We start from the raw sequence: 20695 nt of genomic DNA on the forward strand, positions 1-20695 counted from the left end.
AAAATTCTAATATGGATCAAAACTTCAAGCTGTTGTTCTGTTCGAAATTCGACCGAAAAGAGAGAAAATGGGAAGGCTGAGAAAGCCGGACAGGCAGATACGTATGAATGAAGCTGACGTGGTCAGAGATATGCATGATTAGCCTTTTGACCTTAGCCGGTTATCCACGTGCCTTGTTTTTTGCAGGGATAATTGTGATGGTTCAATCCTCAGTTGATAAGAAACTTTTCTCAGTGACTGGTTTCGCGCCTTGCAGCATCTACCAATGACTTGAGGTGCTTTAGTCGGGTCCAGTTGCCTTTCTGGGAAAGGAAGGCTGAAATATAAACCCTTATACGTACTAAAACTACTTTCCCTCCCAGAGAAATGTTATCGACATTAGTCTATATCGGATAGAAGAAGTAATTGTGAAACTTTGCAGGGGCATTTTAGATTCAATGTTTAGTAGGACTATTGGAAATCACTTGTGAAGCTGGGCGCGAGGAATTGGACGCCGCTTGTCCTCCTAGATTACTGCTACCTATAGAGGTATATATGCTGCTATCTAAAAGAACACGTTTCTTGTTGAGATCCTTAATTCCTTGCAGTAGAAGAACGTGTGGTGTAAGGGAGTCAGTTTATTGTGTAACAACTAACCGTAGGGTTGAAGCTGTGCGTTGTTAGAGTGATACTGGCTGACATCACTTCATGAAATTTCCCAGGCAATGAGACACTTGCCGTAGTTCAACAGAGGCGAATGAGTGAAGAGAGTAGGTGCGAGTTTTTCATAAAGAAGAAGGCCTATATAGCATAGATTGTCCTCCTAAGCTTCGGATGTTCGCGGAAAGCTCTGTTTGGCCCAAGCAGTAAATACCGAGAAGAGCCGCATCTCCGTTGATAAGGGTTCAAAGGCCAAGCAATCCTAGCTCATTGCTTACGCTTCTCCAATATCGCCACCTAACCTTTCGCATCTCGTCAACTTCGGGCCAACCAAGGGGTCTGCGTTCTCGTTTACCTACGCACGTTTCTATATTATATGTAACAGGAAGGTGAGGTCAACGCCCTGGTAGAGTAGACAGAAGCGGAGTTTCTCACCAAAAGCTTCTCTACAACTCTAGGCAGCAAAATGGCAAACCCTTCGCCCACCTCTCGCCAACCAACAGAACCATCGATTATCTCGGATGTCGTCAAGAACCCATCTCTAATATGGGGTAAGGTTCTTTCCCTAATGGCGTACACTTTGCATAGTTGGTATCGTCGGTCTGGTTTAGGTTGAAACAGGCCCTAACAAACTTTCAAGACGTAGGAGCTCCAAATGCCAGAGAGTACCGTGCTGTAAGAGACGCCTGCAAGGGAATCACCTGGAGCATGTCGGATGAGATCGCCTTTGCGCTGCGCAAGGCAAGAGCATTTCTCGAGCAGTTAGACCTGAGCTTTGATGACTTGGAGATGATAAACTTCCTTGTCTGGCTGAAAAAGGTCCTAGAGACAATGATTCCCGGTGATGACGTTTCCACTAGTATGTTAGGAGTGTCCTTTTACCAGACTTTGGAAGCCTTTGGACGAAGCCCATGGCGCTCATGTTTTCATCGACTAGACTCCTCTTGCTGACCGTCATGAAGGCTTGTTATCATCTAGACAGACACCGAGCCGTAGCCTTTCCACCGACCGGGCTGTCATGAGAAGCCGTCACTTCACCGATACACTCCTAAGTAAGGAGCGATTACTCCACCTTTTGTACGAGTATGTCTGCCAGAATATGGCCTGGGTCAAACTTGACTTGACATCTCCAGCGGATGGTGTAACGGGATGTTCGGGTATGATCCGTGTCCAAACGGTTAAGACTGACGGGGAGGGTGACCATAAAGACTCCGTGTACCTGAGAAGGAATCCAAGGCACTCTTTCTCGAGAAGGGACTCTTTCAGAAGAAGGCTTGCTTCTCTATTCAGAATTGGCAGAGAAAGGCGTGATGTTGAGGAGTGAGAAACGAACGACCTGAGGTATGGTTCCTACAACGGTGTGTAAGTACGTAGTCTTCTCATGAATTTCTTGTCTCATAGAATTCTTGAAAGAACGAGGGTGTGGTGGACTGATTTCACCGTTGTTATAGGTCTGATAAGGTACAGCCTTTTAAATTGTTTTTGGAAGCGGATCCTTTGTTTTAGCGATTGTACTGGAGGGGCTTCATCATGTTCACCTATCTCGGAAGCTTCGGAAACGGCTGGCTTTTATATCAAACCTAATAAGTATCTGTCCAAATTCGGCTTGTGATTATCCTGTGCAGCTGAAAGCGAGACTAGAAGCCTCTAGGGGGCCTCCCCTTGTTTGTTGGCACAGTCATCTCAGTCCAGACCATTTCTAGAATGCATGCATGCTATATTCGCTTAGGATCGCCCATTCAGTCGGCTAGAGTTCATGCGATGGGGATGGCCGCCCCCTGTCTGTGACGTCAGGCAATACTTAGCCACGCTGTATCCTTGCCGAGGCGTGCCACACCTGAATATATCTACCCACCTCCACAACGCCACCAAACAATCAAGGAAAATCTTACGAAAGGCTTTGGTCCGGCTGCTCATCCAGTATAGGCTATATACCATGAAGAATTCTGTCACTTTCTTGTGATATAGCAAATCAAATATTTGCGCAATCTTTGAAGAATGCGACAGGTAAAATTAAAATAATTCGCACAATGAGCCCAGAACTTGCCTTGAGCCGTATCTGAATGGAAATTGTAAGAAGCTTTTATCTAATCACCCAGTCCAAAATACCAGCGCAGGTTTTCATGGTAGAAAGCTTATAGACGTTGGAAAATGAAATTGAATCCTTGCTAAAAGTTTCAGTTAATTGCATTGGCAATTTCCTATTTAACTAGGTAGAACCCTAAGGCTGACACGACCGGCTTAATCGCGCTGATAAAGCCAAGGCTACGCCATTGACATAAATTTGCACGTGCTAGAAGAGAATATTGCCAGCAACATATCTAAGAGATAGTTTACTACTTGAAAATTTTAAGTAGGAATCTTCTCTATAATATCTTTATGTTTAGCTATTTTTATTGCTGAATTAGCTATTTTAAAAGCGCATATACTGCCGTATTGAGAAATGAACTCAAGGAAGACTAACTAGATGATGAAGAATAGTAATAATCTATAGAACTAGAGAAGCTTTAGCTGAATCTTGCTTTGTTACGTTATCATATCTATTACGAGAGTTCTGAACAAAACAACCTAAATAAGAAATTAAAAAGGTATTAGAGTATTTTTTAGGCAAAAAAGAATCAGATTCGAGAACATATGTTCACTGTAGCTCAACAACAAATAATAATATAAACCAGTGTTGAGTTCCAATCGCCACACTAGATAAGAGGTTATTAAAAAAATCATCCAAAATCTATCGCATCAGCCATTGAAGTTGCACGGTCTAGAAATAATGCCTCATTTTCACTGACACATTCCTCGCCTGTCTAGTTTCATAACTACGAAACTCGATGCTAGATGTTAAGGTCGTCCCCGTGGCCAATACTAAGCTCCTGATACGCTGCCTTGCAGGCCCCGAAACTATTCAGTTTTTCCCCATCTTAGAGAACGGACACCCAGATTCACCACGCGACTTGAGATACTCAACAGTCGCCATCATATCATCAAGCCCCTTTCCCTCCTGAGGCTGTGGACCTATCGTCTTCAAATCATAACCCTGAGGACGGTACCTCTCGCCAGCTGTCCCGGGAGCCCTTGCACCGAAAACCCTCATAAGTAAAGCCGATGGGCTCCATTTTGCCCAAAAATCGGGCTTGATGTACCATGGCTGGAAGCCAAGGTGTCTGAAGTTGTATAAGCCGGATGCTGGGTTTGGCTTGTCGTCGACAAGCTTGACAGCGAGGAAGGAGGGCCTTGGAAGAGCTAGGTATCGGAGGGAAAGCTTCCGGGTGGTTTGTACGATGGCTAAAAGGGCTTTAAGGAGTACTCCTGGGCTTTCGATGCTGGAGATAGTTATGTTAGCTTACTGAAGTATCCACTCGATACTATGAAAGTTCTTACCAGAGACTGCTTCGCATCGTATCGTCCAGTTCGTAACCAAGCACCTTTCGGAGAAGTGTAGTGAAGGGCTTCGGCAAAGCAGCAGTGACCGAGTCAACGTAGACTCTGACATACTGATCGTTAGTTGCCACAGGCTTCGCCACCTCCTTTTCATACTGAAGTGTCCAGTCTCTCAGTTCCATCGCAAAATGAAGCCCATCATCCCATCCAGTTTGGCAAGATGGCAAAGGCGTGAACGGAATCCCCATGTCCTCGCCCAAGTTCTTGTGGAAGATCCCAATAGCACATCTCTCCACATCAGTGAGGCTTCGCCATTCCCCAGTGTCCACGGTACGAAAAGACTCCAAGAGCCCATCGCCCAGAGTATGCAACAAGTCTTCATCCAAGATCTTACCGGCTTTACGGTATCGTGCGTGCAGGTAGTTCATCCGAGCTACTGCCTCCATGTATCGGATTGATTGGCGGTCTTTCGATTGTACTTCCCGCAGCAAGATTTCGGTGTCGACGGCACGCTTTCCGGCATTTCGTCTGGTGTTCTGTCCGGTGACGGCAAACAGCTTAGACATTGACGGGATTCCACCTGCCTATGACCCTGGTTAGCATGTATGCAGACTTTTGCATCGACGGAAAAACGTACCTTGAGCAGGGCGATTGCTCGGGCTTTGCCAAATGTGTAAGGGAACTCGAGCTCTTGAAGCTGTGTCATAATGTCGTATGCTTCTTTTGTTGTCATGCTCGACAGTGGTCGCTTGCCATTGCTGAATCCTGCTTGTATGGCTTCTGCTCGTCTGTACCGGAGCATTCTAGCAATGAGAAGATATGCTGAAAGCAAAATGGCGAATGGGAGATAACTGCCCCATGCAGCATCAGTACCAAGGGCTACTTTTGGCATTTGGATACCCATGGTAAATCGTCGATGGACTTCAAAGTGGTGGTGTGAAAAGAGATACAAGCGGCTCATCTGTTACTCAACCTCGAAGGGCAAGATCTATATAAACGAACTCAAACTCAGGAGCTATAAAATATCTGAATGTTTTCTCATCTTCATTGAGAACCGAGTGGCAGGAAACAGCCTCGGCAGGTTGAATATTTCCATATGTAGCTACAATAAGCGTAGACGAATGCACTATACCCATAATAGTAGGAGTACTTGGCAACTTTGCCTTCACTGAAGACTTGTTGGGATACCGTATAGTAAGGGTTGGTTGCTTGTGCATCGTGACAACATCTTTGCTCCACTGGAAGCATGCCTTCATCCCCTCTTCCATGTGACATACCGAGGCTCATGACGGCAGTGATGCAAGGCCCTCCACTTACATGTCACATGTGAAATACCGAGGTTGGGGAATTTTGTCTTTGCGTTCTAGAGACAGCAGCCAATCACCTGTATATAGAATGTAGCAAATGTTTGCAGCTCTCTCTTCCTCTTCTTCATGCGAGTTTCTTCGTCAAAGGCATACTACACTGCCTATTGAGAAGTGATTACTACTTCTATCCCATGAATGGTGTTGACCGTGCACCTCTAGTGTCTACTAGGGTAAGCGAGCACTAACTATGTAAAGACAAGGCTGTGCAAATCGGCTAGGAAGTGTTGATCAGCATCGCGGGCCTTCTCCTGCCCAAAGAGCCGCAATTGTTGGGCATAAGAGCTCTCACCATCTTGGCAGTAGCGGAGAACGGTAAGACCACGGCCATACAGACGTCCTGCCAAGCTGCCATCCCGCTCTATCATCTCTGATCCGAGTGTTTGCCGCGAGGCACATACCAGCATTTGAGCATGCTTTTATTTCTGCCGTCATTTGCCCTCATATACCTGCGACTAGATACGTCCCAACCCCCAACACTTACCAGTGGAAAGAATAAACGCAAACTTCCGCCTCCACTGCAACTGCCATACACTGCAGCTGCTGACCTAGGAGGCTAGGTTTAGTATGCCTAACGTCACATACCCGGTTTTTGAGATCTTCATGTGGTGGCGATGCATGATAAAACCAACATAGATTAAGGAGTGATGCGTTACATTCCATCTATAAATATAAATCGTAGTCCTAACTTTTCTTCTCAACCCGCTTCATCTGCACTAAAGCCTCATCGATCAGATCCCTCGTTCTCCTACTTTCCTTCGCACCAAACTGCGACTTGAAGTCTTTCAGCCACTTCTTCCACCACTTCCAATTCTCCCGACTAAACCACGGCCTTTCCCCATCCTCTACTTTGGGGTCAAGGACATGAGCCCAAAGCGTGTCAGCTGCATAAATAAACCACAAGCACGCGGACCGCACTGTGCATTCATTTGCTGGCCCTTCAGGGTCAAATGCAAGCCGGAGGTCCCAACATGTATAGACGTCTGTGAGGTCGAACATCTTGTTTGGAGTGGAAAACTGCGCACAGAAAGTTACCAGATTTTCCCAGGCTTGTTCATCTTCAGTATTTCCATCAGATTTGTCGGGACCTGACAGAATTAGCACAGATATTCGTCAATGCTCGTAACTACTCACTGAAGCTCTGCAATTCATCGGCGAGAGTGTAGCCAAATACAGGCAGGTCGGTAAAGAGGAGATAATCATCGTGTCTTAGTGGTTCGCCATTCTCGCCCGTCCAGGTAATCTCTCGCAGCAGCTTTACAAACGTCGCAAGCTTGTTTAGGCGCTCAGGAGCGGCGGTCCGTTCGGCAACTTCAATCAAACAGCTCGCAGTGTCGTAGAGACGCTGACCCAGTTCCTGTTTGTTGTTTAAGACGGCCTTGATTCGGGCCAGGATTTGCTGTAAGGCCTCCTCGGGCGATACATCCGTCTGGGTGAGGTTGCTAAAAATCTCAAACTCCATCTTCCCCTGCAGCTCAATTTGCCAATTCCTGGAAGAAGCGCGCCATGATCTTCTGGTGATGGTGGCCATTGCGGAAAGGGAATGGAAAGAAATCAAGTTGAAAAAACGAAGTCAATGTTGTGGGATGCGAATGCGGATGCTGGCCTTTTTGACTGCAGTCCTTACGACCAGGCAGAAACGCCGGCATCGCGGTGTCCAAATTAGACTTTCCGCCTGTCGCCTGCGCCACAATTTCGCCGCATTCTCCGCTCCGCACGCTGGCTCCTGCGCCCGACTCCGCCACTCCGCTGACGCATTCCGCTCGCCCGCTTCCGGGCTACGGCGTCTTCTTCCTACAATCACAAATTGGTTTTTTGTAGCTATATGTTCGGCCTTTATCGGTGTCAAACAACGCCTTTTATGTGGCTACGCCATTCATCTTACCGTATTATAGGCACGCTCCAACAGTACATTCCTAGTTCGCGAGCATTTTTCTTTCGCCTACGCTAGAAATATTCACATAGATACAGCAGAAGCATTATACGCCCTTACTAACATCACCTTCTCAGCCTACGAGCTTATTACTCTTGTCCGCGCCGGACAGACTTTATACATATACAGCAGTACTCTACCTTCAAGCTAGTAAGTACATAATACCTGCGATTATATCCGCTCTACGTCTCTACAAGCATCACCTCCGGATACAAGAACTCTACGTTATTACCTACCCTAGGCAAGCTCCATCCCCATACAATAGTAACCCTTTCACACAGCTTCAACGCTCACGCCTACACTCATACCTATTTTATGTCAGTACAAGCATTGTTTCCAAAGCTACTAATTTTAAATTACTATTACCATAGAAAAGGCCTCATCTACATACGATATTTCCCTTCCTATACAGCTTTAATACTTCTATGCCTACTAATACGACCGCTACACATAATATTAAAGCTATACTTTAGGTATAAGGGTACAGCATCATCGTCAACGCAAGATCGGCTTTATACACTCATAAAATTTTCGCATTTGCTCCTACTAACGGCTCTTTCTATTTACACGACTTCAGCATCATCATATAAATTAAGAATAGCCGAAACTCTCATAACTTTATCTCACCTATATAACTTCAAAAGCTTCTAGCCCCGCTGCTATAGCCGCTATACATTACGCTAAATATTATCTTAAGATATACGAGCTCAGCATCAGTATCCACACAGGAAATTCTTTATCTACACGCAACAGTGCTCTTCCAACAAAGCTTTAGAGCCGTCTATCTCAATACACTATACTACAATGCATAGCCCGCCGACTACTCCTACCCTACCTCTTATATTATAGTACACTACGCTTAGCAGCGCTATCAAGTACGCAAGTAAAGCTCTATTCTAAACGCAAGAAAGGCTTTATCCCTACGCGAAAGCACTCTTGTTACCGGTTTACAGCGTAGTTCATCGTACTACAATCTAACTACATTAACTACCCCTAGATCGCACGCATACTCCCTAAAACACTCACCTTCCCGTCTCCTACTCTCTCTTTCTCCTACCGCGAGTACAGCACCGTCGCTTACATCAGACAGGCTTCATCACTATACAAAAGCGCCCTTTTTACCCACTTTAAACGTACTTTAGGACGCTGTATCAAACCCACACTACCTACCCCATAGCGTATACGTATACCCCCTAAAATGTCTATATTCGCACCTTTTTCTTCCCCTTCAACAGCACGCGCAGTCATTCACCGTATACGCTTAAGGCGCCACGCAGCAGGGCAGCTAGTAGCGACCTCTATAGCACCACAGCAAAGCACAGCACAGCGCAAAAGCTCGTAAATCGTCACCCTCGATTCTTATTCGTCAATATGGGAGCTATGCCCCCCGGCACACCATAAACCCCTCCCTCCCGCCTCGCCCCCGCCTCACTCCTCACCCTCGCTCTCACCCGCACCCGCATCCTCACCCGCACCCGCACCCTTACCCGCACCCTCACCCTCATCCTCATCCTCGCCCTCATCCTCACCCTCATCACCCTTCGCCTCGCCCCTACACCACACAGTCAGCACCCACGCATCCGGACGCGAACCCCTTCAAGGGGGCACAAGAAACTCACCTCCTCTCCTTCTTGAAGGCCTCCCATTCCTCCACCAGCTCCTCGTTGGCAAAGCTCTTCGGCTCCCACGAGTCCTCCGGAGGAGCCGCCATGTCCTCCGTGTACTCCCACTCAATCAAGTACTTGTCGGAGCTCTCCTCCAGGATGCCCCTGGCGGTGTAGTACTTGGTGGAGGCCTTGGCGGCCTTGCCCTTGCCCTTGCCCTTGCCCTTGCTCTTGCCCTTGCCCTTGGAGGCGGCCTTGGGGGTGCCGGCAGAGGTGGGGGCCGTGGGGACAGGAGGGGCGTTGTCAGACGCGTTGGCATTGCCGGCAGCCTTGGAACTGGTGCCAGCCTCACTCTCGGTGCGCGCGCTGGGCTTGGTGGCGTGCTTGCCCTTGCCCTTGTCGGTGGTGGGAGGGGCGGCGGGAGGGGCAGCAGCAGCGGCCGTAGGAGGCGTCGTGGGGGTGGGAGGGGCGTTGCCGTACGTCTTGGTGGTCTTGGTGGTCTTGGGAGTGGCTTCGCTTTCGGTGGGCTTGCTGGAAGCGCCGGAACGGGTGCGCTTGGTCGCGACGTTGGCCTCAGACGCGGTGTCGGACTCGGCGGTGTCAGTGGCCTCGGCCTGGCTGTCGGTCGCAAGCTTGGTGAGCTTCTTGGGGCGTCCGGGGCCTCTTTTCGTGCCGCTGGACGTGGCGACGGCTGTCTTGGCCTGGTCGGTCTTGGTCTTGGACGTGGTGTCGCTCTCAGCGGTCTCAGTGACCTTCTTGGAGCGCTTGCCGCCCTTGCCCGCCTTCGGAGCTGTGTCATTATCAGCTGTGGTGAAGCTCCAGGTCCCGGAGAAGACTTACTCTTGAGCCATTCGTCGACGAGAGCCTTGTTTGCGAACGCCTTGGGCTCCCAGGTGTCCTCGTAGTGTCCGCGCCACTCGATGAGGTACCGGGTGGCGTCCTCGTCAACGATCTTGTTTGCCGCGTACTCAGGGCCGTCATTGTAATCATCTTGGGCTGAGGAGACAGCACGCTGGCGCTTGGATGGCTTTGCCGTAGACGCCATGCTCTTGCGCTTGCTCTCGGAAGTCTTGCCCGGGATGGTGTGGTAGGAACGCGCCATGGCTTTGACGATGGTAGACGAGCAAAGTTTGTCGAAAGATGGAGAGAAGAAGAAGGCACGAAAGGCAAAGGCTCTTGAAGAAAAGAAGGTTGGTCAAGGGAAGAAGGGTGACGGAAGAAGGTTGTTGAAGCTTGGTGCAGTCGGATCGATAAAGATTAGGGCTGCGCGCCTGACCGGCCCGGCTCGCAAGCGGCACGCGTTTGCGGGGAATTTTCAAGATGCGACTCTCTTCCTCCTCGGCCTTCTTTGCCTTCCCCTTTCTTACCGTATGCAGACGAGACAGCATCCAGTACTAGTGACGAACAGGCCTCGCAGCAGAACCCCTGAGAGGTCGAGAGGTCATCTCCCCTCCCCAAAATACCGCGACGGGCCGACCGTGACGTGACACACGTCAGCGTACGGCGGACGAGGCGGCTTACGGTGCTGAACCTCCGCGCTTGGTCTTACAACTTCTTCTGGTGTACTTCCTTCGAACTGCCTTACTTTGGGCAATACCAGCCCTCACTAGGAGCCCAAGGAGCAGCTCACGCAGCGCAGCCTCGAGCAGATGGACCGACCAGAACTCCGAAAGAGAACTATAGCGTCAGTGAGAAGGCTCAGCCGCCTGCGCTCAGAGGCAATTGTCGAGAGGAGCATGATGCATCAGAGTAGCCCTTGTCCTCTGTTGCAACTGTATTGACGTGAACGAGAGCGCCCTCTGGCTTCTCCCAGAGGCCACAAGTTAGCAACAGATCCCTCCAGACGCGACTTTCCCCGAGCTCTGTCGCGACAAGCCCGCGAAAACGGTTCGTCAATCGGCCCAAGTCAGCAGCGGCACCCTCTCCAACGCCAAATCCACAAGCAAACACATACGCGACATCCAGGGCGGCGGTATCCCGCCGACTTACACACGCAGAAGGCGTAGCAGCGTCCACGCATGCTCTCCACACCCTGACTACGCGCACGCGACCGAGCACATACACCAGAGCCTGCTGCATTCGCGAGAGCAGGGTCCAGTACTCCAGGATCGGCATCGGCATCGGCACGGCGAAGAGCCCTCGCGGCTTGCCAGAACCAAGGAATTGATGGAAGCGCCTATGCACGTTGAGCGCCTCGCCTCGACCGTGCTTGACATGAAGAGCCCAGTCCGCAACGAGGCCAGCGACGCCATCGTGCTCGAAGCAACCGTAAAGTACAGGAAAGAGCAGTACACCCTACAACAGAAGCTAGTTGCCCATCTCGGCCGCCCAAACCAGGGCGCAAGGGGCCCAGAAGTCGAAGCTCGAGAACAGCGCGCAGAGCGAGGCTCGACGGTGTTTCGCACCGCCGTCGAGCACTGATGGGGATCGGCGGCTTGATGTGCTGGGACGGCCCATCATCATACGTTGGAGGCGGCAGGCAAGATTGCGCTGCGTTTCAGCGCTGAGCCGCCTCTTGATCTGCTTGTTTTTCCAGTCCTGTCCGGCTCCTCGCTCTAGAGCCCATCAGCCCACGTAGCGGTTCCACATGTCGTCATGGTACGTACGGTCCGGACGGCGGATCTCGCAGTGCGTGCACCAGAGAATGCAGACAATGCTTTGCGGCTGGAATCGAAGCGGAGCGGTAAGTCAGTCAGCTGCTATATAGTAAGCTTTGTCCCCTCTGCAAGCAGTGGCAGTGTTGAGCGCGCGGTGAGATCTTTTTAGGGAAACCGGGACTTTGGAGCAGGCGAGACTGGCTTCGATGCGACGGCTCCTATTGCGCGAAAGGATGGTTCTCCTGCGATTTCCGAACCGCAAGCGCATCGCCGTTGCTATACATATAAATCGTCAGCCCACCTCAGCCCAGCCGCGCTGCGCCCACCATGACGTCAAAAGCCTGGGTAGTCATGCATCAGCCTTCACGTGCGTATGTACGGATGTATCAGTCAGCACTCAGCAGCAACGACCACGCCCGAACACAACAGAGGAACAAGTTTAGCAGCAGCAGCGCCGAGGCGGTCGCAGAAACAGCAACAGAAAGCAAGCAGAGCCTAAGTAGCGGGCGATTCGGTCGCATTTCCGAGGAAAAAAGAAAAGAAAAAAAAAAAAAAAAAAAAACCAACAACGACCAACCAAACGGCCAAACGCTCAACACCCAACGGTCTACACCACATATGACTCCAAAGAAGCCGTGGTAGGGCCAGCGGTGACGACGTTCACGTACGTAGCGTTGACGCATCGTTGCCGAGCGGGAATAACAAAATATGTAGCATCACATTCACGCCGCCACGCGTGGCCTGCAGGGATGGAGCCAGGTGCTGGGGTGGGCTGTGGAGCGTGGACCGAGGACCGGGGTTGGGCTTGGGGGCCCGGCAGTGGGGTGGGGGCCAGAGCAGTGGGGCAGCGCGTTGAGCTGCGCGGGCAACTCCGACGACGTATATACGTCTCCCCTCGAATACCTACCACGTAACTAAAGCTAGGGCTGTTGTTTAGGTACGCAAACCACATAGTATAGAGAAGTATATGCGTTCTTTGTTTCGCTTTGTAGGTTGTTGTAGTTGGGTATAATAGCGAGGTAGGTGTAATGAAGCATCGCCCGCCGAGCCGATCCATGCCACTCCCGGTAAGTAAATCTCACGCAGCTAGGCTGCATGGGGGCCGCGTAACAGATGGCGTGAAAGCTTAGCTGTCTCGTGCGGCTGAGCTGCATGCGTGCTTGCATGCACACCTACCTACTGTGACAGCATACAGCCTCTCTCTTGTAGACAAGCGCTTTCCACGCCTGCGTGATACTAGCATCGATGCAATTCCCGTATCGATAGCCAGCTCTCCAGCAAAGTGTGGAGCCTCGATGCTGTACCTACGGCCGGCCCAAGCTCATGGGCAAATCACTCCCCTCGGCGCTATTTTGTTGGGTCGGTCCCCACGACGGCTAGCTAGCGCGTGCGTAGCGGAATCCTATCCCGTACTCGGGACGAGATAGCCGTTGACGGTGGCGGGGGTTTGCGCGCTGCCCGCGTGGCTGTGAAGATGGTGATGATGATGGAGATGAAGAAAGTGAGGTATTGTAGTATGATGAGAGATAGGTAGTCAAGCTATGAGTGTGGGTCTGACCAGGAGGAGCATAGATGTTCGGTCCGCGCGTACATGCCATGCCGGCAAGTATCTACAATTACCCTCGCCACCTAGGTAGGCAGCTGCTCAATGTTGCGATCGGCGCCTCATGCGCTGGCTCCAACCGGGGGGAGGGGCCAGCGAAAATCCGTGGAGGCGGCGCCGCGGGACCTTCTCGTGTCTGATGAACGCTGCTGCCTGCCGATTTTTGCTCGGCAGAGAACCGATGCGCCCACGACGTGCAGAGGGAGCGGCGGCTTTGAAACGGCCATCGGCCTTGCCCTCTTCGCTTCCTTATGTGAGAGCCTGCCCTGGGTGGCTGTAAGGCTGAGCTCCTTCCTTCCTGCGTCGTTCGTCCTCGTCCTCGCGCCTCGTAACTCTACGCTCCACGCTCTGACAGAGATCGGCGCGCACGCTCACAGCCACAGCCTCCCCCTCCTCCTCCTCCTCGCATTCTTCGTCTTCGTCTTCGTCTGCGCACTACTTGCTGCTTGCTGCTCGTCGAGATCTTTCTTTCATTTTTTGTTTTTTCGGATTGTCTGGCTGGCGTGATATTCTGCTGCCGCTCTGCCCCTGCGTCCGGGCACCTACCTACCTACCTACGAGACCCTTGCCCGCCCGTATTCGCCGCACTTCTCCTCGGCAGCTGCTAGCGCCGGCTTAACTGTCGAGTGCCCGGTAGCGATATTGCACCTATTGTCCATTGCACTGGCGTTTTCTCTTCTATTCCTTGCCGCGCGACCGCTCCTCGCATCTGGATTCTACGGACGGAAACTTTTGTGCTTCCGACGCCCTCTTGCTAACCCACCTTTCACCATGGCGCAAGCTGCCGCCGCCGCCGACATGACGGATCCGCAGGGCGCCAAGATGGCGGTTGCGCGGTTTGCTCATGCCACGTTTGGCGCGCTGGGGCTTGACGACAAGGAACTGTTTGCGCGCGCCGTGTACGTTTGAGCCTTCGGAAGCTGAAGTTGAAGCTGACTGTGACTGTGTGCTTAGTGGCTGGACGCTTGCTGCGGCGTTGGCGTTTGCCTCGTCTTGGTACCTGCTTATTCACGAGAACTATTGTAAGTATTTGCTGTTTCCCACGGACAAAGGCTAACTAACCCTACCAGGTCATCGTAAGTGGACGGAACAACAGGCCAGACCACGGCAGCTAACCGCTCCCGCTACATAGCACTGCATCTGCACTGCTTCCAGATGGTGCTCGCCGGCGCCGTCGCGCTCGTGCAAACATGCGCCAGCGAGAAAGCGTCGTCGTCGTCGCTCTGGGAAAGCGCCATGAAATGCCCGCCGCGGTTCAATAGGCAGATGGCGTGGCTGGTGCTGGCGGCGCTGTCGCTGGCGTGGGCCATGCCGCTGTTCCTAAAGGCGCTGCTCTACTCGCAGAATCCGACGCTGCTGGTCTCCTGCTTGGTACCTACACCACCACCCACCCATCATGCATTTCCTGGGTCATTTTGCTGACAAAAACCTCACAGGCCCTCACCTTCGCCTTCGAAAGCGCCGCCAACGCCCTCCTCGACCGCCGCGCCTCCGCCCGCGCCCTCCTCGGCATCAGCGCCAGCGTGCTCAGCTGCGCCATGGTCGTGCTAGACGACTACCGCGCCTCGAGCCGCACGCTGGCCCAAGGCTCGCACGCATTGCTGCTGCTCGGCATCGCGCGCCTGGCCTTCTCGCGCGCCACGAAAGCGGAACACAACGACGGCAACCGCTTCGACGCCCGCGAATGCTGGAACTTACTCCCGAAGATCACGATACCCGCCTCCCTCGCGCTAACGCTCGTCTGGCTTGCGACGAGGAAAGACAGAATTCAGGGCTTCACTGCCCTCATGGACACGAACGCGTGGGCCGTCGCGGTCAACGTCCTCGCTGCCGCTGCCGCTATGCACGCCGGCGGCTCCGTCATCATGTTCTTCTTCCCGGACGCTGACGCAGACGCAATCGCATACGCAAACGACGACGCAACCACCCCCCTCCCCTCGCCGACGCAGCTCTTCTGCGGCCTCAGCCTCGCCATCATCGCCCTCGCGCTGCCGTTCCCTGCCATCGTCACCCCGCTGCAGGTCTGTTTGTCCGTCATCGCGTTCGTGCTGCTGCTGCAGCCGCGGGGTGGTGCGCTGGTGTCGCTGCCCGTCGACGAAACCACTGCCACCACAAACACCAACGGGTACCAGCCGCTGTGGCAGCGCCTCACACCAGGATCAGGAGCGAAATCGCGCACCTCGCTCACCGCGCGCGCCGGCCCCGTCATCGTCGCCATCGTCTTGCTAGCCCTCGCTATCCGCGCCCTCACCACCGCATGGCTCCTCACGAGCAGCGCCTCGCTCGCCGCAACCCTCCCCGGCACGGCCATCGACCTCGCAAAGCCCTTCAACCCCGCCGCCTCAGGCAGCGCCGCAAACCTCGACTGCGGCTACACCGCCCCGCACACGCTCGACGTCGTCATCAGCATGTACGACGAGCCCATATCGAGCATCGAAGCCATCTCCAGCGCTCTAGCCGGCATCCCCGCCTTCAGCGCCCTCGACGCCCCGCCCCGCCTGCACATCTACACCAAGCACAACGGCACCGATCCCGAGCAGCTCAAAGAAGCCACAGGCGCGCACGCCGTGACGCGCCTCCCCAACGTCGGCCGCGAGGGCCACACCTACCTGCACCACATCCTCTCGCACTGGGACGCCCTCGCACACCAAACCCTCTTCCTGCAGGCCGAGCCGCACTACCTTTCCCAAGCCTTCGCGCGCCTAGACGCCGCATACACCCCCGCCACCGGCATGATCTCCCTCGGCGACAGCGGGTACACGTGCGCGTGCGGCGCGTGCGGCGACCTCAACTGGCACGACACGGCCGGCACCATCGCCCAAGTCTACGAAGCCGTAAACAGCAACCGCACCTGCGCCCCCGGCAAGCGCGTCCTCCTCTCATACCGCGGCCAGTTCCTCGCGTCGGCGGCGCGGATCCGTGGAGTGGGGCGCGGCGTGTACGAGGGCCTGAACTGGACGCTTACGGCGCCGGAGAGCTGGGCGTGGGGGGACGAGTGGCGCTTCGATGAGAGGGAGAATAGTGCCAATGCCCCGCAGTTTGGCTATACCCTGGAAAGACTGTGGAACGTTCTTATGCAGTGTGCGGAGGGGGAGGGGCGGGTCGCGAGATTGTGTCCCGGGATTAGGCAGGGGATGCCAAGGTGGGCGGGGGCGGGGGATTGTGCGTGTGAGGATGTTTGTGGTGGTGGTGGGGAGGAGGGGAGGGGTGGGTGAAGCGGGTGTGAGATGGAGGAAAAAGTTTTGCAAAGAGCGCGCCGCGCTGCTTGCTTGGTGCCGGTCCTTGGATGGAGAACGTAGCTACGATGGAACTGACGGCGGCGCGGCGGCTCGGTCCGCAGACTCTGGACGGACCAGACCTGTCTGGCATCGACATTCAACCCCTCCATGGACGGACAAACAGCTTCGAGCTAGTCTCTCTCTCTCGAGCACGGCCGAATACACTGGGCCAGAGCCTCAGAAACAGCTCGCCCCTGGAAAATGGGATTTTTTTTTTCCTGGAATCCGCTACCGCGATATGGGGTAGGTAGGTATTTGAGAGATGGAGTCGAAGACGAAGATGAAGACGAAAGGCGGTGGCGAAGTATGCGGACATTAGACTGGATGGATGGGAGTAGAGCGGAGTTGGCTTGACGAGCAGAGGATGGAGAATACAGGAAACGGCGCGCGAGGAAAGCGAGAGAAGGCCGTGTTGCTGGCGAGACGAGGGTGCGCATTTAGGGCTGGCTTGCCGCCTCGGTGCGGCGTAGAGGTTGCTGCTTGCTGCTTACTAGTTGCTGGTTAGCGTTTGGAGGGTGAAGGGGCTAGAGATGTATATTGTAGACGTAGACATAGACGTAGACCTAATGTAACACGCTACCTATCAGCAGCGCCTTGGCAAACGCATCTCTCTCCTCGCTTCCCTACCAGACCACGACTTATTCCATTCCATGCAGCGACAGCAGCTTAAAAGAAGCTGCCCGTATGCACAAACGAACACAAGCAACCCTACAGGGCGGCACGATGGCCGTGGAAAGGAGCCGTCCGTGCGTGCGTGCGTGACAGCAGCACATGAGAGAGGAACCAGTGCTGCAAGCGCTACGTCAACACTCACGGGATGGATGCCGAGCACCTATTGCCCTTGTACTACCTACCTAGCTCCTGACTCAGGCCGGTTACACAGCAGCAGCAGCAGCAGCAGCAGCAGCAGTGTCCCGCCACCTATGCAGCGTCGCAGTCACGCCACGAATGCGACGTCCACGGGGTAACTAGTTAGTGTAGAAGAAGGGGAGGTGGATGGCGCAGCCCGTCTTGGTGACAAGTCTAGAAGGTAGGCAGGCGTGCGTTCTGCGCGCACATCTGACCAACTTCAAGATGCATGTGCCCCCGTCAAACGACCTCTACCGGTACATAGGTAGGTGCTTGTGCGTCTGCGGCAGCCAGTCACGCGACTTCGTGTCGCCGTGGCTTCCCGCCTTCCCGCCCGCCTTGCTTTAGTTTGCCCACCCGCATAATTTCTGTTGTTGTTGTTGTTGTTGTTGTGCGGCTGAGTGCGCCTCCTGTCTGTCTGCCGCTGACGCTTCTGTCTCTGCCTCTATCACAACGCTCGCGACCTTTTGCGCCGTCTTCTTCAGCTGCTTTCGCGACTTGCGACTTTTGTTGGCTGTGGACGGGATAGGGCGGCTTCGAGGTACGTGGTCTGCTGTGCGCGTTTGTCGCTGTCGCTGTCTGAGTCTGACGGTTTCTTTTTGTCGCGATGATAGGGCAACGACAACAATAGGACTCAGGAGATTCTGCACTCGAAGGCCGCGGCACTTTCAGACGCTTTCACGGACGGTTGATAGGCCCTGGGTTGCGCGCTGCGACACCCAAGAGTCAAACGCGCGCCCGCGTTTGCAACTTTTTTCGCTCCTTTTCCTCCGCTGTCCGCAGCATCGCGGCCTTCGACAATAATTGCAAGGACGGTTGGGCTTGGGCTGTGGCCTCGTTGGCGTGGACCTTTGAGCTGAGCGCTGTCTCGCAGCTGCTTCATTTGCCCCATCCCAACGGCTTGCGACAGCGCCCCTCACCCACCACGTTCACTCGGCATGACTGGCACGCCTCTGCCAGCAGCATCGAACAGCAACTCTCTCACCCGGGACCGGGAGCTGGGTCTGCCTCAACTACCAAAGATTCCAGGCCTCTCGCATGGCACTGCCGGCGTTGGCGCTCGCAAGCAGCTTCACCGTGTAAGTCAAGTCGTGCCTCACCCACATCCTGCCCATGCGCGAACACGGCTGACCTTTTGCAGCCTCCAGGACCTCCTCGTCTGGGCGGCTTTCCTCTTCCTCTCACTCGTCAACATGGCACGGCCTCGGTCCGTAGGCAACAAGAGAAAGCAGTCCCAGGCACCGGCGACACCGAAACGGGTGAAAGCCACACCATCCAAAGCGCCAGCAGCCTCACCCAAGACGGTAAGCCCCCAAACCACCAAAGACAGCATTGAAACGCTGCTCCAGAAGCTGGCGGCTTCACCTTTGGGCCTTGACATGGAGGTCTTGGAGAAGACGTTCGGCAGCGATGTAAGAGCTTCGCCGAGGCTCCTCAGCGACATCCTGAAAATGGCCGAGAATGGAACGCTGGTCACGTCAAAGGTGCTAAGCCAGAGCCAGGGTGAGCGCACATTGAGATCGGCATCTGCTGCGCAGTCTCGCGACAGCAGCCCTAGGAAGCGGGAAGCAGAGAGGTCCACCAGAGAAAGCTCGGCCAAGGTACGTTGCTCCCCGCAGTTCGAGGTGAAGACAATGCCAGAAACTGATGATGGGATAGAGAAGGAAGATGGCTGCTGAGACGGCAGCGTCCGCTTCGGACTCTCCAGGTGACCCGGAAGCCGTCGAAGCGCAGTCAAAAATGGAAGACGATTCAAATGTACCGGACGCCGTTGAGAATGTTCACAAGATTCCCACAACTGAGCCCGTTGACAAGAACATCGACGACAGGCAGATAGCTGCTCCTCCAGTCTTGCCTGCGCCGATCGGACAATCCGGTGGAAAACAGCCTTCAAACTCCGGGCAAGCATCGCCCATGGCGGAACAAACACCAACCAAGAACGGCTCAGCTCTTGATGTTTCACCTAGGATCAAAGCCCGCAGCCCCCCTTCGCGGACATCCACACCAGAGTCTTCTCAGAGTGAAGGACTCGAGCAGGAGCAGATGTCTGCCCGGGAAAAGGCGATTCGCGCGCTATCTGAGAACCGCAGGATATCCCGTTCTGCGATGTGCCTTATTCTGGACGCGTTCTGCAGACGCGACTTCCAAGTCGCTGACGGACCATACTTCACCGCCACTAAGCCCGCTACCCTCACCAACGGCAACGGACAACAGTCGGAAGTGAGGTCTATCGTCGTACTCCCGCTTAAGCTCAAGAGCGATGGCCACTGGAGTGTGTTCTTCCTCAATACCGACCGTAGGGAGATAAAGTGGGTGGGACGCAAGGCAGGTAACAAAGTCTCCATCAGCAGCGTTTCTCACAATCTGGACAAATTTGCAACCAACCTGTCGGACAAGGGGCCATGGAAGTTCTCAGAGACTTACTGCGTCGACGACTCAAGCGAAGAAGATCCAAGAGTTTCCCTCCTTTACTCCGCCATCTGCTGTATGCACGACGCGCAGCCCATCGAAAAGACGCTCTTCTTATGGCGCCGCATCTTCCTCGCGACGCTCAAACAAGCCGCCGATCTCGAAGAAGCCTACCGCGTTCTCGACTGTAAAATCACCGAACCGCAGGAGACAGCGTCGAAGAAGCAAGCCGTCACCGCCTTCCACGACTGGCAAAGCCGGAAGCTCGAGTTTCTCAAGGCTCTCCGAGCGAAGCTAGACGAAGCTTCAGATCTCGAAGGCGCAGTCTGCGAGGCCTTTACCCTTCTCGAAAACATCAGCGCCTCGGCGAGAGAGGCCTACTCTGACCTCAAAAAGCAGCGTGAGCAAACCAGCAATGTCGTTCGCGCCTTGGCAGCGGCGGATGCGGCACTCAACCCTGCTAAGGAAACATCGATGGCTTGTCCACGGCTTCGTGAGCAGTTTATGAAGCTGCTGGAGGAGAGTCAGAAGGAGGAAATGAGATTGAATGAGGATTTCCAGGCTTGGGAGGCACGGTTGAAGGGGATTCAGGTCGCATGTGGGTTGGTAAACGCATGGAGTGTAAGAGAGAAAAAGGTCGAGCGAAAGTTAAAGGAAAGACTTAGGGTAGAAAAGGAGAGGATCAAGGAGATAGAGAATGACGCGAAGGAATGGTGGAAGAAGATAAATCATGAAACGGAGGGGCTGTAGGCGTGGAGACTAGGAGTAGCATGGAGGTAAGAGAGAACCTACACGTATAGCGGGTAGGTAGTTGATACCCCGTGGGAAGAGAGCCCTAGGTACCGTTGCGAGAACAGGCTACGTAAATATGCGGTACCACCGCCGAATCCACCTATGACGGTAAGCATGCATCATCCTTCCAAGAAAGTAAGTCGATAACTGAGCGGCAAGAGATAAAGCAGAAGTAGAAGTAAGAGAAGATCTCCCACGCGTAGTAGATAGGTACCTTGGTAGAAAGCGCCCTATGGTCGCGGAAGCAGG

The 20695-nt window shown here is 53.7% G+C and overlaps 6 protein-coding genes across 6 annotated transcripts; 3 read left to right on the forward strand and 3 right to left on the reverse strand.

The window, feature by feature from the left end:
• Positions 1–3541: 3541 nt before the first annotated feature.
• Positions 3542–4909, reverse strand: K452DRAFT_327340 (uncharacterized protein; the record flags this gene model as incomplete). The annotated part of the gene is made up of 3 exons (XM_033544909.1): positions 3542–3959; positions 4018–4601; positions 4655–4909. The coding sequence occupies 3 exons, from the start codon at positions 4907–4909 to the stop codon at positions 3542–3544; spliced, it is 1257 nt and encodes a 418-aa protein (XP_033396857.1).
• Positions 4910–6030: 1121 nt separating this feature from the next.
• On the reverse strand, positions 6031–6937 carry K452DRAFT_319375 (uncharacterized protein). The gene is made up of 2 exons (XM_033544233.1): positions 6516–6937; positions 6031–6469 (listed from the first exon to the last, which is right to left on the reverse strand). Exons 1-2 carry the CDS (start codon positions 6910–6912, stop codon positions 6066–6068), a joined length of 801 nt encoding a protein of 266 aa, XP_033396858.1. The 5' UTR covers positions 6913–6937; the 3' UTR covers positions 6031–6065.
• A 1798-nt stretch (positions 6938–8735) lies between these two features.
• K452DRAFT_288509 (uncharacterized protein) lies at positions 8736–10336 on the reverse strand. Its single transcript, XM_033540667.1, has 3 exons — positions 9759–10336; positions 8934–9708; positions 8736–8866 (listed from the first exon to the last, which is right to left on the reverse strand). The coding sequence occupies exons 1-3, from the start codon at positions 10018–10020 to the stop codon at positions 8743–8745; spliced, it is 1161 nt and encodes a 386-aa protein (XP_033396859.1). The 5' UTR covers positions 10021–10336; the 3' UTR covers positions 8736–8742.
• A 335-nt stretch (positions 10337–10671) lies between these two features.
• On the forward strand, positions 10672–11571 carry K452DRAFT_288511 (uncharacterized protein). Its single transcript, XM_033540668.1, has one exon. It carries the CDS (start codon positions 11085–11087, stop codon positions 11337–11339), a length of 255 nt encoding a protein of 84 aa, XP_033396860.1. The 5' UTR covers positions 10672–11084; the 3' UTR covers positions 11340–11571.
• Positions 11572–15460: 3889 nt separating this feature from the next.
• K452DRAFT_207501 (uncharacterized protein) lies at positions 15461–16207 on the forward strand (the record flags this gene model as incomplete). Its single annotated transcript, XM_033536124.1, has 1 exon — positions 15461–16207. A coding segment is annotated over one exon (747 nt), but the record flags the coding sequence as incomplete, so codon positions are not given.
• A 2318-nt stretch (positions 16208–18525) lies between these two features.
• Positions 18526–20565, forward strand: K452DRAFT_46162 (uncharacterized protein). The gene has a single exon (XM_033546698.1). It carries the CDS (start codon positions 18914–18916, stop codon positions 20402–20404), a length of 1491 nt encoding a protein of 496 aa, XP_033396862.1. The 5' UTR covers positions 18526–18913; the 3' UTR covers positions 20405–20565.
• Positions 20566–20695: the final 130 nt, after the last annotated feature.

This window comes from Aplosporella prunicola (genome assembly GCF_010093885.1).
Source record: "Aplosporella prunicola CBS 121167 unplaced genomic scaffold K452scaffold_15, whole genome shotgun sequence".
NCBI lineage: Eukaryota > Fungi > Ascomycota > Dothideomycetes > Botryosphaeriales > Aplosporellaceae > Aplosporella > Aplosporella prunicola.